The sequence below is a fragment of the Saimiri boliviensis genome, chromosome 1 (genome assembly GCF_048565385.1).
Source record: "Saimiri boliviensis isolate mSaiBol1 chromosome 1, mSaiBol1.pri, whole genome shotgun sequence".
Classification (NCBI taxonomy): Eukaryota; Metazoa; Chordata; class Mammalia; order Primates; family Cebidae; genus Saimiri; species Saimiri boliviensis.
In genome coordinates, this window is record NC_133449.1 from 261803883 (window position 1) to 261823680 (window position 19798).

The window sequence follows — 19798 nt, forward strand, 5'->3', positions numbered from 1 at the left end:
TACCCAGGCTGGAGTACAATGGCGCGATCTCGGCTCACCGCAACCTCCGCCTGCTGGGTTCAGGCAATTCTCCTGTCTCAGCCTCCGGAGTAGCTGGGATTACAGACACGCACCACCATGCCCAGCTAATTTTTTGCACTTTAGTAGAGACGGGGTTTCACCATGTTGACCAGGATGGTCTCGATCTCTTGACCTCGTGATCCACCCGCCTCGGCCTCCCAAAGTGCTGGGATTACAGGCTTGAGCCACCGCGCCCGGCTAATGTTTTGTATTTTTAGTAGAGATGAGGTTTTGCCATGTCTATGCTGGTCTTGAACTCCTGAGCTCAGGGCCCACCTCAGCCTCCCAAAGTGTTGGGATTACAGGTGTGAGCCACCATGCTCAACCTTGAGTGGTTTTTAAATTCAGAAGTTTTACCTTAAAGCATTCATGATTCTTTTTAACAAAAATCTGGTTTACTCTTCTACCCAACCCCCAAGTAATTTTGGTGCTTGTTAGAGACAGTTTAGTGAATATACTGGTTAAGAGCATAGATTTTGAAGTCAGATTATCTCCATTCAAATCCCAACTTTATCATTTCTATCTACATAAACTTTGGACAGTCATTCTTTGTCAATTTCTACCTCATAGGTCAAATGGTGATACATATCTCATAGAATTTTGGAAGATTAAAGAGCAAAATCCATGTGAAAGAGCATGCCACCTAGCATCCAACAAGCACCAAGTGAATGTACTTTAGATATAATATTTTAGGATTTTATATATTATTGGTATATTTCCTGTAGTAGTATTTTTTTTTTTGTAAGTTGTTTTATTCAAATGTCTTTTTCTAGAATTAATACAAACTGGGTTATACCTTCTTAAGAGTCACCGTATTGGTCTCAACTTTGAAATGTTGGCTTTTAAAGTTTCAACCACTAGATGGTGATATTTGACTGTCTGGCTAACTGGCCAAATTCTTCTGTTACAATCAGTGTGTATGTGTATGAAGCAGGGATATAAATTAGAATTTACCATGCATTTTGTTTATTGTCTAGAAAAGTATACCTACCAATGTAAATTTGAGGGTGATCTTGCTGTGTGATCCACATTCTGCAGATTACCCGCATCAGTATATTTAATAACAGTGGTTTGCCTCATATGTGGACAAAAATAGATACAATCCGTGTAGAATGACTTTATTTTCTCACCAGCACATCTTCCAACCGTATTGTATTTGCGCCCATACTATCTGTCATCGTTCCATTGTAATGAAGTGCCCTGCTCTTATAAAAGGCCTACCACTCCACTTGTACTCTAGACCCCTTCCCTTTGTGCCTTCTCAGGAACGTTGTTCTAAAATTGTCCTCTCATTTTTATACCTTCTGTTTCTCCTTTTCTCTCAGTTTCTTCTCACTGGCATGCAAATATACCCTGATAACATCCATTTAAAAAGCTTCTCCCCAAAAGCTGTGCTATTTCTCTGCTGCCCCTGGACTACAAACTCCATTTCTTGATGAACCATCCAGTCAGATTTCTGTACCCATGAATCCACTGAAACTGCTTTTGTAAAGGTTATCAATGACCTCCATGATGTCAGATCCAGTCATCACTTCTCTATCCTCATTTATGTGCTTCTCATCATTCAGCATAGGTGACCATGCTCTTCCTAAATACACTGCTGTCTCATCTTCTGCACCACCATGCTATCATGCTTTTCCTTGTCTCTGTGTCCACTCCTTTTTAATCTTTGCTTGTTCCTTTCCTTTTGCTGTCCAGATCAACAATCATCTGTGTTTATTTCTGGAGCTGTTGCCAGCTTAACACAGGCCTTGTGTTTATTCTTCTTTCGTCCTGCCTTACTTCTGTTTTTCCCTCACTCTTGATTCCCTGGGATCCTACCCACTCAACAAAGATTTAGCCAGTAAGCTTTGGCCTCAGGCTCTGTTTTCCAGGTAACTCATTATACCAAGTCCAAATTGAGCTAATTTTCCCTTTTTAGTGTATTGTAAATCTTTTTTCCCTTTTCTATTTTTACTGCTGCTATCCTTTTTGATGGTTATCTCATACCTAAATTACTTTGGTTGTCTTATATCTAACCTCCTTGTATACATTTTGATACCCTTACAGTCTATTCTTCTCTTCAGGGCCTAACTGATCTTTTAAAAATGTCAGTCAATAATTCATATCTCACTGTTGTATACAAACTCTATGGATTCTCTATCACAGATACAATTAAATCCATATGTATAACTATGGCTTATTGTATTCTCTGTGATCATAGCTTCAGTCCACCTCTCTGACCTGTCACTTCCCTTCCTCTCTGGTTTTATTTCATTTCCACAAAACATGGTTTGGTCCTGCCCCAGGTTCTTCCCTTTGCCTGGAATGGACTTTCTTCAGATTTTCTGTTGTCTAACTACTTTTTGTCACTCAGGTCTCAGCTTGGATGTGTTCCTAGGAAGACTTTCCCTGCTCACCCATTCTGAGTAGCCACTTGGTCACTCCCTATCCCATTCTTCCGTTTGTCTTTTATCATGGTACTTGTTTTTTAGCTTGTCTTTCTTTCCCTGGCCCCTTCTAATATGCATACACTTTAGAAAGTAAGATCTAGAAGGATAGCAGGGACCTTTTATATCTTGTTGAATGTTGTATCCTTAGCACTTATTAAAAGAATTCTACCTGTTCCAGAGTAGGGGCCCAGTAAATATTTATAAAGTGAATAAGCTGTTAACTATATAGCTCATTCAATTTAAAGACACAATAAATTAGAAATGTAATTGGGAGTAAAGTAGCTAAACACTGTGACATTTCTATTTGGTAAATGAGTGTGCTATCTAACTTATTTAGCTTGATCACCAGCTGTTCTTTACCTCAGTGTAGGGAATTATCTCATCCTGCCCTATTGTAGTCCATGGAACTATTCCCTTTGCTTCCTTCCTTGTGCTAGTTCAGTTGCACACTGTTAAGGTTGTCCTCAAACTGGCGGAATCAGACTTTGGTCATTTATTAACCACAGTGACTTTAAACCAAGTTTTTATCTTTTAATGCTTCCTATCCAACAGCTGCAGTAGGGCTGTGTCTGTTCAGTCTGTTCCAAACTGAAGTTGAATTAAGAGATAATGCTGTAGAAGTTATGAGAGACTATTGATTTGTTCGGTGCCAAATTTCCTGTGATCTAAAAATGGAGGAACTAAGTGGTGCCACCCTTTGTTTGCAGGCCAGGAGAAGTAAACCAAAGAGAAATGAGAAGGGGGAAGAATTGAACAAGCTGATGATGGTGAAGTAAACGCCCACCATTTCTTGCTTTGTTTAGCCAGTGGAAAACAGCTCAGTTGTTCCTTTAAACCTTTATATGCTTTGTTGGCAATAAAGCACATTTCATTGAGTGATGCCTCTGCTGGCAGCAGTGGTTATGTTTTCAAAATAAAAGGCAGTGCAGTGGAGAAGGAGAACATTTTTCTTTTTTCTCAAATTTGTGAGCCTATGTTTGCATGTGTGTGTGTATGCGTGTTTGTATGTATATGCACACATGCATACCTGCCTAATAAAAAGAAATAACTAGTGATGCTCATTGTCACCTTGAACCTCTTAGTTTATTTTGTACTTGGGACAACTTAAGCTTAGGAACATAAGCAGCTTTGTGGGGTTGGGATGGGATAAGTGCTAGTGATATTTTGGGGAAAACTGCTGAGAACAGGATGCCTTTATTGTGCAGGCTTGCTCTTTGCCTTGAAGAATGTTAACATCTCTGACCCTCTGCCACTAGTGCCTCCAAGTCACAGTGATGACCACAAATGCCTTTTATGGTACGCTAACTTCCTCTGGTTGAGTTGGGGAGTAAATAGAACTGAAAGTAAAAAGTAAATTTGGCAAATATGATAAGCTTTTAATAGTAGTTGGGCTAAGTAGATCTACGATTGGGAAACTACAGCCTATTATTGTAAATAAAGTTTCATTGGGACACAGCCATGTCCATTTTTTAATTGATTGTTTATGGCTGACTTTTGGGATACAGTAATAGAGTTGAATAGTTGTGACAGACTGTATGGTTCACAAAGCCTAATATATTTACTATATGGACCTTTACTGTGTCACCCCTTGCTCTAGAGACCAAAGACCTTCAGCCCCTTCCTTAAAAGCTTCAAAGACTCCTGAAACATCAAACATCCAAGGTGTTAAGGTCCCTCCACTATACCAAGAATTCTAATGCCTTTGGTTTTTTTTTTTTTACCCATACTCACATTTCCATGGTCTTGGAATTTCTTATAATTTCTATATGTGAAGTAACGAATGGAGCAAAGTAAGAATTAACGTTTTTTACCACTTTTAGGATAGAATTTGTTTTTATTACCATTTTTTTCTCCTGATATGTTAACAGCATGCTACATCTGTCCCCTCTTTTCATGCTTTCTGTGCTTCTCTCTGCTGGCTTCAGGACTTGGAGAAGGTAGGACAAATGAGTTAGATAGAATCTGTTATATTAGCCTGGGTTTGGTCACTCATGCCTGTAATCCCAGCACTTTGGGAGGCTGAGGCGGGCAGATAACTTGAGGTCGGGAATTCAAGAACAACCTGACCAACATGGAGAAACCCCGTCTCTACAAAAATACAAAAATTAGCTGGGTATGGTAGTGTGTGCCTGAACCCGGGAGGGGGAGGTTGCAGTGAGCCAAGATTGCGCCACTGTACTCCAGCCTGGGTGACAAAGTGACACTCTGTCTCAAAAAAAAAAAAAAAAAAAAAAATCTGTTATATTAGTAATTCTACATTCCCAGAAATGTTCTAGGTGCTGTAGAGCATATAAATAAATCTACCCTTTGGTTCCTGAACTCATTTGAGATGAGGAGACAAAAATACAAGGAGAATTCGAGCAGAATTGAATGGGAGATATACTTGGTATAGTTACAGAAAGTATTGGTCTTGTATTTGTAAGACCTAGCTTTAAATCTTGTCTTTTGCAGGATTTGGACAGTCCTGTAGCTGCTCTCAACCATTGGTTCCTTATAAATAAAGTGAGAACAAGTAATGCCAAACTTGAGGCCAGGCATGGTGGCTCACCCCTATAATCTCAGCATTTTTGGAGACCAAGGCAGGAGGACTGATTGAGGCCAGGAGTTTGAGACCAGCCTGGGCAATATAGCAAGATCCTGTCTCTATAAAAAATAAAAATAAAAAAATTAGCTGGGCATAGTGGCATATGCCTATAGTCCTAGCTACTTGGGAAGCCAAGGTGGGAAAATCCCTTGAGCCCAGAAGTTCAAGGCTGCAGTGAGCTATGATCATGCCAGTGCAATGGAGCAAGACCATGTCTTTCAAAAAATTTTTTTAAAAAGCAAATTAATATCAAGTTTATATTCATTTACTTTAGTAAGTGAATTAACTTTTTGGGAAAATAAATATGTTAAATAATTTTATTGAAAGTGCTTTGTAAAACATAAAATGCTTTAGATATGTAAGTGTTGCTATGTGGCCTGAAGTGTTACTCATAGTTAGTGGGCTAGAGCCACTGGAGGAGGTCTTCATGAAGAATGGAACATTTTAATTTGGTCTTAGAGGAGGAGTCTTTTCAATAGATGCAGAGGGATAGGAAGGCAGTCTTAGATATGTAATATGGTTTGGCTGTGTGTCCCCACCCAGATCTCACCTTCAACTGTAATAATCCCCATGTGTTAAGAATGGGGCCAGGTGGAGATAATTGAATCATGGGGACAGTTTCTGCTATACTGTTCTCATGACACTGAATTCTCACAAGATCTGATGGTTTTATAAGGGGCTTCCTCATTTGCTCAGCACTCATTTCTCTCTCCTCCCTCTATGTGAAGAAGGACATGTTTGCTTCCCCTTCTGCCACGATTGTAAGTTTCCTGAGGCCTCCCAGCCCTGTGGAACTGAATCAATTAAAACTTCTTTCTTTTATAAATTTCCTAGTCTTGGGCAGTTCTTTATAGCAGCGTGAGAATGGACTAATACAGATGTGTGTGTGTATGTGCAGCAGAGGAGCCATACTAACAAAGGCATATGTGGGTAGGGACTATAAGTGGAGCACAGGTATGACTAGGGAGTGGTAGAAAAAAAATTGGACAGTCTTTTCCTCCTAATGCTGGAGGAAGGACATTTGCTACTCTTAAGTCTTGAAGAATTTACTACTGTTGCCTTTGTTAGAAAATTGTGAGTGTAAAGATTGTTATGAAGGAATACATTAATAAATTAATTACCGAAGTTTTTTCCTGTTGCATTTGTAATAACATTTGGAAATACTGTGTAGAGAGGCTTGGTATCATCCACAATATGCCTGAAGAAGCACAAGCACTTTATTTTAGTTACCGCTTTCAGAGGTTATATCATTAAAGCTTAGTAGATAATGGCACCAAGGGACTAAATTTCTTCAATGTTGCATATACTTTTATTATAATCAGAAATGGGTGTTAAATTACAGTAAGTATTCTTTAGTGGCATGTACTTTTTTCTTTCTTATCTGTTACATATGAACCCATTTCTAAGTTTTTCTGAGCATACACTACATGATCATGTGGATTTTGTACTTTAATAAGTTGCTGGACTTAATTTGTTAATCCTTTATTTTGGATTTTTATATATATTTCATGGACTAGAAAATAATCTATACAACTATTGAATTGGAAATACATGACTACGTCTCCTGAAAGTAGTCTTTAGGAATAGAATGGTGTTTTCCTGGGCATGGAGGATGGGGCGATGAGGAGTTACTGTTTAATGGGTACAGAGTTTCAGTTTGGGAAAATGGAAAAGTTCTGGAGATGAATGGTGGTGGTGGTTGCACAAAAATGTGAATGTACTATATGTACTTAATGCTACTAAATGCCTCTGAACTGTACACTTAGATGGTTAAGATGGTAAATTTTATATTTTATTAAAAATTTACTTTCAACAGTTTTTAAAAAGTCTAAAAAAAGGGCTTTCTGAAAATATGATATTAATATAACTTTAACAACCATAGATATCGAGAGGCAATTCAGAAGTGGGATGAAGCACTACAGTTAACTCCAAATGATGCTACGCTATACGAGATGAAATCACAGGTAATAATTATGAATAATTTCACTTCAATTATGAAATTGTGCTATGTTTGTTCGGTGAGTGAGCAATGATGAACCAAAATAGCATTTTCTCCCATTTTTTTTTTTCAAATACAATTTCTTTGGGAAAAAAAATTTACCATTATTTATGACTCTGTCTTATGCATAAAATTAGAAATTCATTTGCCTTCACAATGAAATTAACTGTTATTTCGGCCTAAGTACTTTAAGATAGAAATAGATGGATACCTTTTATAAAGTCACTGGTGGCCGGGTGCCATGGCTCACGTCTATAATACCAGCAATTTGAGAGGCTGAGGTGGGTGGATCACTTGAGGTCAGGAGTTCAAGACCACCCTGGCCAACATGGTGAAACCTTACCTCTACTAAAAATACAAATATTAACCAGGTGTGGTGACACATTCCTGTAGTCCCAGCTACTTGAGAGGCTGAGGCAGGAGGATCGTTTGAACATGGCAGGCGGAGGTTGCAGTGAGTCAAGATGGCACCACTGCTCTCCAGCCTGGGTGACAGAGCGAGATTCCATCTCAAAAAAATAAATAAAAAATAAATACAAAGTGATTGGTGATCTCTTAGATGAAAAGCATCTGCTTTCCTTGTGAATTAATTGTAGTAGACTTAACAGAATAACTCAGTTTTCATAAAAATGAGGATGGATTGGGTTCTAGATGAGATAGTTCTAAAAATGGCTTAATCCTAACAAAAGGTCAGCATAGATGCAATTTTATTAATAGTTTAAAAATAACATTTGTACTTTAAAAATACGTTTCTAGTATTTCGTGGAAAAGTCTGTAAAGAAAACCTCTGAGCACTTGAATAGGTTATCCAAGTGATTTTAAAAGTCTCACACAGAGCATTAAACATATTTTTGACAGGGAATTGTTTTAATTCAGCCTTAACCTGCACGCCTAACAAATATTTTTCAAATCATGATCTCAAATATAGGACACACCCTTTGTCACCTCTGACTTTATTTAGTTTATCTAGGAAAAACCCAAATAAATTATGTCAACTGAATCAAGTGATATGAGGACCTTCATTTGGATTCCTTTAATTTTCAGTCTTTTTTTTTTTGAGATGGAGTTTCGCTCTTGTTACTCAGGGTGGAGTGCAATGGTTGATTTTGGCTCACCGCAACCTCTGCCTCCTGGGTTCAGGCAATTCTCCTGCCTCAGCTTCCTGAGTAGCTGGGATTACAGGCACGTGCCACCATGCCCAGCTAATATTTTGTATTTTTAGTAGAGACGGGGTTTCACCATGTAGACCAGGATGTTCTCGATCTCTTTGACCTCGTGATCCACCCACCTCGGCCTCCCAAAGTGCTGGGATTACAGGCTTGAGCCACCGCGCCCGGCCTAATTTTCAATCTTAAATATGTATATATTAATAACAGGTTTGTGGCAAACTATATGAAGAGTTGTTTAATTTGGAACCTGATAATGATGTTTGTGTCATAAATCTTTTATCTAAAGATTATAGATAAAATCCCAGCCCTTTTCCATAGACTACAATGGAGGGTGCTAGAACTCTCTGGTAACCCTAACTTTCCCTAACTCTAACCCTACCTTTCTGGTATATATGGTTTGAAATGTTTAGTAGTGAGAAGGCCTAGGGAATATTTTAAATACTTTTTTTTTTGAGACGGAGTTTTGCTCTTGTTGCCCAGGATGGAGTGCAATGGCACGATATTGACTCACCGCAACTTCTGCCTCCAGGGTTCAAGTGATTCTCCTGTCTCAGTCTCCCAAGTAGCTGAGATTACAGGCATGTGCCATCATGCCTGGTTAATTTTGTGTTTTTAATAGAGATGGGGTTTCTCCATGTTGGTCAGGCTGGTCTCAAACTCCCAATCTCAGGTGATCCATCCGTTTTGGCCTCCCAGAGTGCTGGGATTACAGGTGTGAGCCACTGCGCCCAGCCATTTAAATAATTTTTATAATAGAAAGATGTTCATTAGGGACAGGATGGTTGGTTGAACAAATTAATTCACTTAGTTTAATGGCAATACTTGGGGTTCCCTAAAAGCCACACTGTAAATAAAATAAATAGAAGTGGAATTGGGAGTTCAAAATACTTCTGAGCCATCATGGTTAGAATATGACCACTTGGTTTTGATCAGATGGACATAGGATTCAGTAACTGGAAAGGGAATAGTTTATATTTTCATAGTTATTTCAGGGTGAAAAGAGAACTATAATTTTTTACCCTGAATGGCAGAGTAGGGGGTGAAAATCACCAAAATGCTATTTTTACTGGACTAAAAATGTACCTTAAAAAAATGGAAAGGATTTTTTAATGTAATTGCTGGTTTATGAATATAATTACTGATAGTTTTTTTGGTCTTTTGTTTGCTTATAGGTGCTAATGTCTCTTCATGAAATGTTCCCAGCAGTACATGCAGCAGAAATGGCCGTCCAGCGAAATCCACATTCATGGGAGTCTTGGCAAACTTTGGGACGTGCTCAACTTGGATTAGGAGAGATAATCCTGGTGAGGAAGTCAGATTATTATAATGCAGAAATTTTAAGCACACACACATATATATATATATATATATATTTGAGGCAGAATCTTGCTCTGTCACCCAGGGTGGAATGCAGTAGCGCAATCTCAGCTCATGGCAACCTCCACCTTCTGGGTTCAAGTGATTTTCCTGCCTCAGCCTTTCGAGTAGCTGGGACTACAGGCATGTACCACCCTGCCTGGCTAATGTTTTTGTATTTTTAGTAGAGATGGGGTTTCACCATGTTGGCCAGACTGGTCTTAAACTCCTGACCTCAAACGATCCACCTGCCTCGGGCTCTCAAAGTGCTGGGATTATAGTCATGAGCCACCGCGCCCAGCCTATTTTGACAAATTTTGGATTAATTGAACCCAAAAGTGAATATTCATCAAATCTATATAAAAAATAATTAGAAAATTACTTCTTAAAGGTATTAACCCATAAACACAGATCGGAGGTATTACTGTATATCTTTTTTTATTATAAACACTAATTATATCATGATCAGAATATTTTTCAGTTACTTGACATTATGGAAATTAAAAAAAATTAACAAAACATTGGCATTTTTGTCTTAGTTCTTAGGGTTATTAAATTTACCACATTATAAAGTGGTATTAATATCACTGTGGAGACAAAACCACTGATAATAGATTATACAGGGGAAGGAATATAGAAGAATATGGGAGAACAATGGTGATGAACATTTATTTTATTTTATTTTATTTATTAGTTTATTTTTTGAGATGGAGTTTCACTCTTGTTACTCAGGCTGGAGTGCAATGGCGTGATCTCGGCTCATCGCAACCTCCGCCTCCTGGGTTCAGGCAATTCTCCTGCCTCAGCCACCTGAGTAGCTGGGATTACAGGCACGCGCCACCATGCCCAGCTAATTTTTTATATTTTTAGTAGAGACGGGGTTTCACCCTGTTGACCAGGATGGTCTCGATCTCTTGACCTCGTGATCCACCCGCCTCGGCCTCCCAAAGTGCTGGGATTACAGGCTTGAGCCACTGCGCCCGGCGGTGATGAACATTTAGACTGAAAAGTTGCTAGGCTTACTGAGGGGATAAAGAGGAAAAGTAGAATTGTGTACAAATGAAATACTCATTGTGTAAAGTCTGTAAACTGGTACTTAATGCATCTCTCAACTTGTCTGGACTATACCTTGTTAGTAGCAGAGGCTAACAAGGGAAGAATTAAGTCCTCTTGTTTTTCTTTTGGCAGGGCCATCTATACTTGATAGCTAAGAAAATTTAACTTCCTAAAAGTATTTGCAAATCTAATATGCAGTGCCAAATTTCCATCTTGTTTTTAAGTAAATTAAGATTTTTAAAATGGTTTTATTACTTTTTTACAGTTCAAAATAAAACATTTTAAAAGTTTCTTGCAAGACTAAAATTACTGATAAATTCAAGATTTAAATTTACTAACAGTGGTTTTAGTAAATTGTGGATGACTTAGATTTTTTCTGGCATTCTTATAAATGTGTGATTATTTCTACTTACCAAAAAAGCTGTTTGTCAAATTCTCAGAAATAGTAAGGAATTTCAATGAGAAAACAATTGATTGGCTAAAGTAAGTTAATAATAATCTAAATGAGATTCACAGTGATAGAAACCATTTTAACCAAGTGCTGTTTTTTTTTCTTGTCATTTAGCATTGTCAACTTTTCTTTTTTTACCTGAAGACTTAAATCATATCAGAATTGGAAAAAAGAGTTCAAGGAATTTAGTTTTCTAACAAATTAACAGGAGAAAAAGAACCCTATCATGTAATACTTTTTCCCTGTCTCCCTTATTAAAAATTTATAAATCATTATCTCTGGCTTATAGTGTCTATGGTAATAGAACAAATCTCTATGACATATTTAGTAAAGATTGTCCTTTATAAAGAAAGAAAATATACTGTAGTTGAGCAAAGAGATACTTTGAATCATCCAATAAAAATAATTTAATATTGGCCAGGCACGGTGGCTCAAGCCTGTAATCCCAGCACTTTGGGAGGCCGAGGCGGGTGGATCACGAGGTCAAGAGATTGAGACCATCCTGGTCAACAGGGTGAAACCCCGTCTCTACTAAAAATACAAAAAATTAGCTGGGCATGGTGGCGCGTGCCTGTAATCCCAGCTACTCCGGAGGCTGAGGCAGGAGAACTGCCTGAACCCAGGAGACGGAGGTTGCAGTGAGCCGAGATCGTGCCATTGCACTCCAGCCTGGGTAACAAGAGTGAAACTCCGTCTCAAAAAAAAAAAAAAAAATAATAATAATTTAATATTTAAATTTTTTTGAATAACAGTCCTAGTTGAACTTTTTTTTCTGTTGATATCACTCTATCCATTAATACTGTGAAATTCTTAGAAGAATTGAAAGTATTTTTTTCAACATTTATATGTAATTTTTAGGGATCTTCTCTGTTTTTATGTGGATTTAAGCTGTTCTCTTAAAAGACTAGAGTGGTAAAAAGAAAAGATGACTCAAAATGTCATAATGAAGGGATACTTTAAAATATATTGAAAGCAAGCTAGAATTTCTAACGTCTAACAATTCTTACTATATATAGTAAGAATTTATATGTGTGTATATATATATATACACACACACATATAGGCTAAAACCATAGAAAATTACATATGTAAATAGCATAGGGAGTAAATTAAAGTCAATAGTTGGGTATATCTCCATGAATAATTATTTAAATTTTATGAGTTGGATGTGAACATCAGAAAATGTTTATAGGAGATTATGTATATATGTGAGATATATGTATATGTATATATATATGAGATATATGTATATGTATATATACACATATACATAGTATATATGTGTATATATACATATATATGTATATGTTACACATATACATACTATATATGTATTTGTGTCTTCATATAGAGGACTGTATGAGAATGAGTTTTTAAGACGTGGATGAAGGAATAAGAAAGCTGAAGAGAATGGTTCTGGTAGTTAAAAGTTCTGTATGAGGGAATGGGGATGGTGAGAAAGGAATGCGTAAGGGTTTTATCCTGAAGAAGGTAGAAAGGAAAGGAGATTGTGAAAGGTAATGAATACCAGGAGGTAACAGTGTCAGGAGGGATTCTTCTGTTAGCTTTCCAGGGTTCTTAGCCTTCAGTGCTGGAACTAGCTTTGTGGCTTCCCTTGTTCAGGCTCTGTGTAATTCATTGCCAGTTTTTGCTTTTCTTCATGCCAAGGTGTGATAAATACTAATTTTGTTTACTAATGTTTTCTAAGTCTCATTTTAGTTAATGGTTTTAATATTTTGCATGACCAAATCTTTAATTAGAAATTTTAGTTGCATCATTTGATTCTTTTTATTGTTTGACTTTTGTAATGATAATTATCCCTATAGTAATGGGATGGACAAGTGGTCATTTCCGGACAAAAGGAAGATGATTGAGGGTTTTAAAAATTCACTTGAGGGCCTGGGAATGCTGACTCATGTCTGTAAATCCCAGCGCTTTGGGAGGATGAGGCAGAAGGATTGCTTGAGGCCAGGAGTTTGGACTAACCTGGGTAACATAGCGAGACCCTATATTTAGAAAAAAAAAAAAAAAAAAAAAAATTTGGCCACCACACCTGGCTCAATACATGTAAATCTTTAGTGCCTAGAATGTAGTAAACACTCAATAAATGCTAACATTGTTAGGATCTAAACTGTTAACTTCAAAGATATTTGCTCCTGGTGCCTTTGTGATTGTGGGTTAGCCCAGGAAATCCCCAAATGTACATGTTTACTGGTCTGCAGAAGCTGACAATATATTTGCTTTATCCTGAGCCCTATTATGAGAACTTCCATTTTAATGGCTTTTAATCTATCGGCATATTATCAGTCACTTTCTTTCACACTTCTGTAATTTTTTTCCCCAGTGTTTAGGGCAATACCCTAGCTTTCATCTTTTGTGTTCTAGTATATTAAAATAATACATAAGGATATGTATGTGTACAGTATATACATACACACACACACACAGAAGATTGTATTAAACATACACATTTTTAAAAACAAAGCAAAAAACTCTGACCTTATTTTCTAGGCCATTCGAAGTTTTCAAGTAGCCCTTCATATCTATCCAATGAACCCTGAAATATGGAAAGAAGACCTCTCTTGGGCAAGAACGCTCCAGGAGCAGCAGAAGGTAGCGCAGAGGATTACAAAAAGTGAAGCACCAGCTGAAGTAACACACTTTTTACCAAAGTCAATTCCAGACTATGATTTTGAAAGTGATGAGATTGTTGCTGTTTGTGCGGCTATTGCTGAGAAAGAGAAGACAGTTTCAGCAAATAAAACAATGGTCATTGTGTCCGCCTCTGGGGCTGTAGAGACTGTAACTGAAAAGGAAGATGGTGCTACACCACCAGATGGCTCTGTTTTTATCAAAGCCCGATGAAGCAATATGCATAGAATTATTTGAATCTGCCTTTTTGATTGCCACTTGAATTTTTGACATAGAGACACATACTCTGGAGATAGATAGCAGAACTCCTGGTTGTAAAGTAAGTTTTTCAGATGAGGCATATAAAAACTAAAAAGGCAGGATTATTGTATAGTGTTTGGAATATGCTTTAATAAGTTATGATTTATATTTCTCAAGGTTAAAATTCTGAGTAAAATGTTTTTGTGATTAATAAACTTAGTTTAATCTGAATATGTAAATGAATACATTTGAAAGACAACTTGAAAAGTGTATTCTTGAATAGTGAATAACTTGGCCAATGATACTGAAATGCTGTCTCAACTTTTGTTTTATGATAAAGGAAGTTTGTGATTTCCCTCCCTCAGAGAAATATACTGCTCTTACTATTTACTCTCTTTTTCTTGCTTCATTGGAGTAAGTCTGTCAGAAAGCTTGAGTATTTTTGACATTTTGATTCAAAGTTGTCTTTTGGTTATATGTGGAATGCTTGAAAGTTTGGCTGAAAATGCACGCAAATATGTACATTCTGAACATTTTCTGAAGTTTCTCTTAATTCTGATTTGTGTTTTTCTTTTGACTTTGAAGTATAACAACGGTAGTTGTCTCCTTTAGTAATTGTTAGATGTTTGAAGTACTGATAAATATGAGAATGATGGTTTTATTTTTTAATTGTTACAGTAAGTAATCCTTACCACAAATGAGTCATTTTTAAAATGTGTATTTTTAAATGAATGGCTTTTACAGATAGGTTAATACAACTGTACTGCTATATTATCCCAGTCAAAACCAATACTTTATTTTCTTTATTTTACAAAGCTTTAAAAACCCTGGAAACAACTTAATTTCTTGCTTGTATGTTTCCATCTGATGATTGGGAATTACTTTTCTAGATAACTTTTTTTGAAACTACTCAGTGAAATAAAAAATAATTACAATTTAAAATAGCTAATTATATCTTTTTTAAAATAAAAAAGTAGCACTGTTATTGGCATGCCAGTGAGTAAATAAGCACAAAATACATAGAAAATGTAATGTGATTTATAGTACAGTCTCATGAGTATGAGAAACCTATATTAAAGAAATATTTTAGGCCGGGCGCGGTGGCTCAAGCTTGTAATCCCAGCACTTTGGGAGGCCGAGGCGGGTGGATCACGAGGTCGAGAGATCGAGACCATCCTGGTCAACATGGTGAAACCCCGTCTCTACTAAAAATGCAAAAAATTAGCTGGGCATGGTGGCACATGCCTGTAATCCCAGCTACTCAGGAGGCTGAGGCAGGAGAATTGCCTGAACCCAGGAGGCGGAGGTTGCGGTGAGCCGAGATTGTGCCATTGCACTCCAGCCTGGGTAACAAGAGCGAAACTCCATCTCAAAAAAAAAAAAAAAAAAAAAAAAAGAAATATTTTATTGAAAGGCCACAATCACATTCACAAGCCAATACTGTCATTACTAATCTGAACTATTATTTTTCTACTGTATATCGTAGTAATAATATAGACCTGTTGGGTTCTGTTACTTCTGGCACTCAGGAAGATATTATTGGTGTAAAATTAATTTTATCTTTGTTAGGAATGAAAGTAGCCCACTTTGTGTTAAACATCTTACTACTATTGGAGCATGTAAGTAATGATCTACATTTTTTATGAAGATGGTTTTTAAAACTTTTGTTTTATTGGAATGCATATCTCTTTTCTGAGTTGGAGAAATTAGCACTTGCCTTGAAAATAATAATTCTTTCCCTAAGTTGTATCATCAGAAATTTAGCTCTGGTTAGAGAGGTTAGTTTCAGAATGCTCAAAAAAAATACATTAATTATATATTTTTTGAGAATAAAGAACATTCTCAAAAAGTAAATATGTATCTAGAGAAGTCAGTACTCAACATTTGGTATCTTGTTTTGAGTAATGGATGTTTGTTTACTGTGTAATTTGTGAATAAATATTTTCTTCTACATTTTGAAGATTTTTTCCTATTATTTTGTATTGTTAGCTTTTGAAAAATTAGATTGATCTCCTTAATATCTTTCTGATATGAACATAATACATTTAAAGTAACTTGCATGGTGCCCCGCACATGAAGTAATACTAGCTATTTCAGTAAATGCTAGCTATGTCTATGAAGACCTTGAATTAGTTTGGTTATATTTAGTCTCAATTTCCTCTGATTTTAAAAAAAGGAGAACTTTTTTTTGTAATCCTTTCCTTATCTGAAAGTAAGAAGTCACTGCTTCCAGTATTATAGGAGAGATAGTGGGATTTTTTTCTTGAGAGGGTCTGTAGCTTAAGCTCAAAAGAGGCAAGACTCAGGATGGAATGCATGTGGCCATTAGGCCCTGTTAAAGAACTTAGTTTTTCCTCTGTATTGGCATAGTAAGCCAAGTTAGTGTCTTTCTTACTCAGATGTAAGACTGTAAGATATAAAATAGTTTAGACATAAGATAGAGGAGAAAAAGGGACAGTGAGTTATGGAGAAGGAAGGCAGCTAATTTCTGCAGGCCCCCAAGAATGCTTATTTTAGCTAATACTGTTCTATGCATGAAGAGAAAAATGTGCCCATGATTTTACAAGGATGTGAATAATGATATACATTGACTAAGCTTGTTAATTTTAATAACAAATCTTTATGAATCTGAAGAGAAATAATTGATGTTCATGATGGTAATGTAGATGTTTAATATACTTTCTGAAATAGCACTGTTTAGTGTTCAAGTTCTATTGAATATAATTTATATTATTTTTGTTTGAAAATTGCATGGCATAGACACACATTAGTCAGAACACTGCACATCCAGACCATGCCTGGTAACTCAAGAATCATGTATCATTCTCTGGAAAATAGGCTCTTTGGTTATAGAGTACTTAAATATATTAACAGCCACTACATAAACATTGAAAAGTCATCCAAGTTATAGATCACATTGAAAAGCCATGCAGGTTATAGATCACAGAAGCCAGATCTACTGTAACTGGGGCCTACATACAAATTTTTTTTTGGATGGAGTCTCACTCTGTTGCTCAGACTAGAGTGCAGTGGCGTGATCTCCAGTCATTGCAACCTCTGCCTCCTGGGTCCAAACAATTCTCTGCCTCAGCCTCCTGAGTAGCTGAGATTATAGGCGCCCACCACCACGCCTTGCTAATTTTTTGTATTTTTAGTAGGGATGGGGTTTCACCATCTTGGTCAGGCTGGTCTTGAACTCCTGACCTCGTGATCCACCTGTTTTGGCCTCCCAAAGTGCTGGGATTATAGGCGTGAGCCACTGTGCCTGGGCCCTATATAAAAAATTTTATGGCAGTGGTTTCAGTATGACAATCTTTTGAATTGATGCTGTATGGTAAAACTATAATGAAGATTTTAAAAAGCTCTGTCTCAGAAATGAAGAGTTTTTATGATTATAACTGAATACTATAGCCCTTTTAGTTACTTGAAAATTACATAATGATTCAAAAGCTTGTTTCACTGCCTTTCCCAGCACTAAGAAAATTAAAAATCATTTCTTTTAATTTCCTTGAGTCAGAAGCCCTCCTAAATTGACTCTGGACCAGCCATTCTGACATATGATTTCATGATAAATGTATTAATATCTAAATGAGTTGGGAGTTGACACAAAAACCACAGTTCCATAGTAATTATTTTCAAATCAATGGATATCTTAAATGTGTTTTTTTGTTCCTTAGAGGTTATTAAACGGATGTATTTTATAACAAAGACTTTTGAGACTAAATTTTTTTAACCAATAATAAGATACATAAATATATAAATTATAAAAAGTAAATGAAATAAAGGAGGTTATCTCTAGAGTCATTTGTCTTAGTCACTTGCAATTAAATATAGTTACTTTGGAAGAGGAAACATGGCCCTAAAGCTAGTGTAGCATGAATCATACCATAATAGGTGTTATATATGAAGTTCACCTTATTTATGTACCAATGTGGAAGAACATTTGAGAAATGCTGATCTACACTTTGGTGAGAAAGCAGGGAGTGAGGATGGCCTCCTCTCATAGTGCTTCTTAGGCTATGCATTTACCAAGGAATTGTGATCTCTTCCTCTCACTTCCCCAGGAAAAGAGGCAGTTTAAGATACAGAACTGGTCATGCTAGCCTCTTTTTCCCTTTTTGTGGATTTGTCATGCCTGCAGAGAACCTATGTTTTGGTCTCTTGCCACTCACATTGTGAACCTTGCAGTGAAGGTTCTTTGCCTCTGCAAAGGGAGACCTGTGCTTGTGCAGAACTGCCCATGCCTTCGTGAGCAGTTCTGTCTAATTGTGAGTTCAATATCCGGTGGCTATTGTTGGCATAAACTTAAAGTATATCCTCTAACTTAGCCTTTTTCAGCAATAAACCCAATATATTGAATCTCCATCTGTCTTTCTCTCAAGTGGTTCAAGGACAGGAACATTATTTTATGTCTCTCTTAAACCTTAACAAAGATGAGTGCAGATTATGTTTCAAAGTAAGCATGAGATATATTAAAAATCAAATATGGAAATTCTATGCTAATTTTAAAACCATAGTTCCATAGTAATTATCTTCAAATCAATGGATAAAGATTTTTTTAAATAATGGAAATTCTGTTGAAATTGAGTAGTGTCAACTACAAGGCAACCAGTAAACATTTTTTCAGGGTATTTAAAAGGTCTGCTGACTTGGAATTGTGACAGACCACATTGTTGACTCTAGATTAAATTGGAAGGGAAGAACGTGAAATGAATTAGGATATACTCTCTTTACCTCTCTTAACTTTCTTAAATGAGTATAATTTAGAAATAATAAAATGCAAATATTTTAAGATGATACTTTGGAGAGTTTTGACAAATGTGAACACCCACTTCACTACCACTACCATTCTAATGTAGTATATGTCCACCACCCAAAAAGTTCTCTAGAGCCCTTTTGCAGTTCTCTAAAGTCCCCACCACCCAACAGCCATCCCTAGCCAACTACTTGTCTACTTCTGTGACTATACATTAGATTTGACTTCAGAATTCTAGAATTTGAAATAAATAGGCTGTATTACATGCACTCTTTTTGTGTCTCACTTTTTTTTTCCCTATAATAATGCTTTGGAAACCCATTCATGTTGAGATTAATGCATGTTATTGTATATATCAGTATTAAGTTCCTTTTTATTGCTGAATTGTATTCTAGTATATGGATATACCACAGTTTGTTTAGCTGTTCACCTATTGATGGACATTTAGGTTGTTTCAAGTTTTGACCTATTATGAATAAAGCTGTTATGTATATAAATCACAGTTCTGTGTGTGGACTTACGTGTTTATTTCTCTCATGTAAATACCTAAGGGTAGAATTGCTGCATCTTATGACCAGTTTATGCATAACTTTAAAGGAAACTGCCAAACTGTTTTCCGAAGTGTCTGTACCATTTGGCATTTCTACTAGCAATGTATTAAATTAATTTGAGTTAATCCTTATCCTTGTCAATGATTGGTATTGTCAGTCTTTTAAATGTCAGCCACTTTAGTGACAATGTAGTAGTATTTCATTGTGGTTTTAATATCCATTTCCCTAATGATGTTAAACATCTTTTCAGAGGCTTATCTGACATTTCTATATCTTTTTTGGAAAGTACCCATTCAAATATTTTGCCCATTTTTAATTTATGTTACCATATTATTGAGTTGTAAGAGTTTTTCCTTTTTACTTGATAGAAGTCCTTCATGAGCTGTAAGTATTGTGCATAATATTGTCTATCTGCAGCTTGCTTCTTTTGTTTTCATAATAATACCTTTTAAAGAGCGGAAGTTTTAATCTTTATGATGTTAAATTTGTAAG

At 36.4% G+C, this 19798-nt stretch overlaps 1 protein-coding gene across 2 annotated transcripts in view; it reads left to right on the forward strand.

Annotated features, from left to right (window-relative positions):
- The window catches only part of TTC33 (tetratricopeptide repeat domain 33), a 33862-nt gene extending 14605 nt beyond the window's left edge, over nucleotides 1-19257 (forward strand). For both annotated transcript variants that reach the window (XM_003925902.4, XM_074386376.1), the window contains exons 3-5: nucleotides 6959-7040; nucleotides 9417-9548; nucleotides 13619-19257. In XM_003925902.4, coding sequence (XP_003925951.1) covers nucleotides 6959-7040; nucleotides 9417-9548; nucleotides 13619-13972 — 568 coding nt within the window. In that variant the 3' untranslated portion in view covers nucleotides 13973-19257. The remainder of the gene's footprint in view (nucleotides 1-6958; nucleotides 7041-9416; nucleotides 9549-13618) is intronic.
- The last annotated feature ends 541 nt before the right edge of the window (nucleotides 19258-19798 follow it).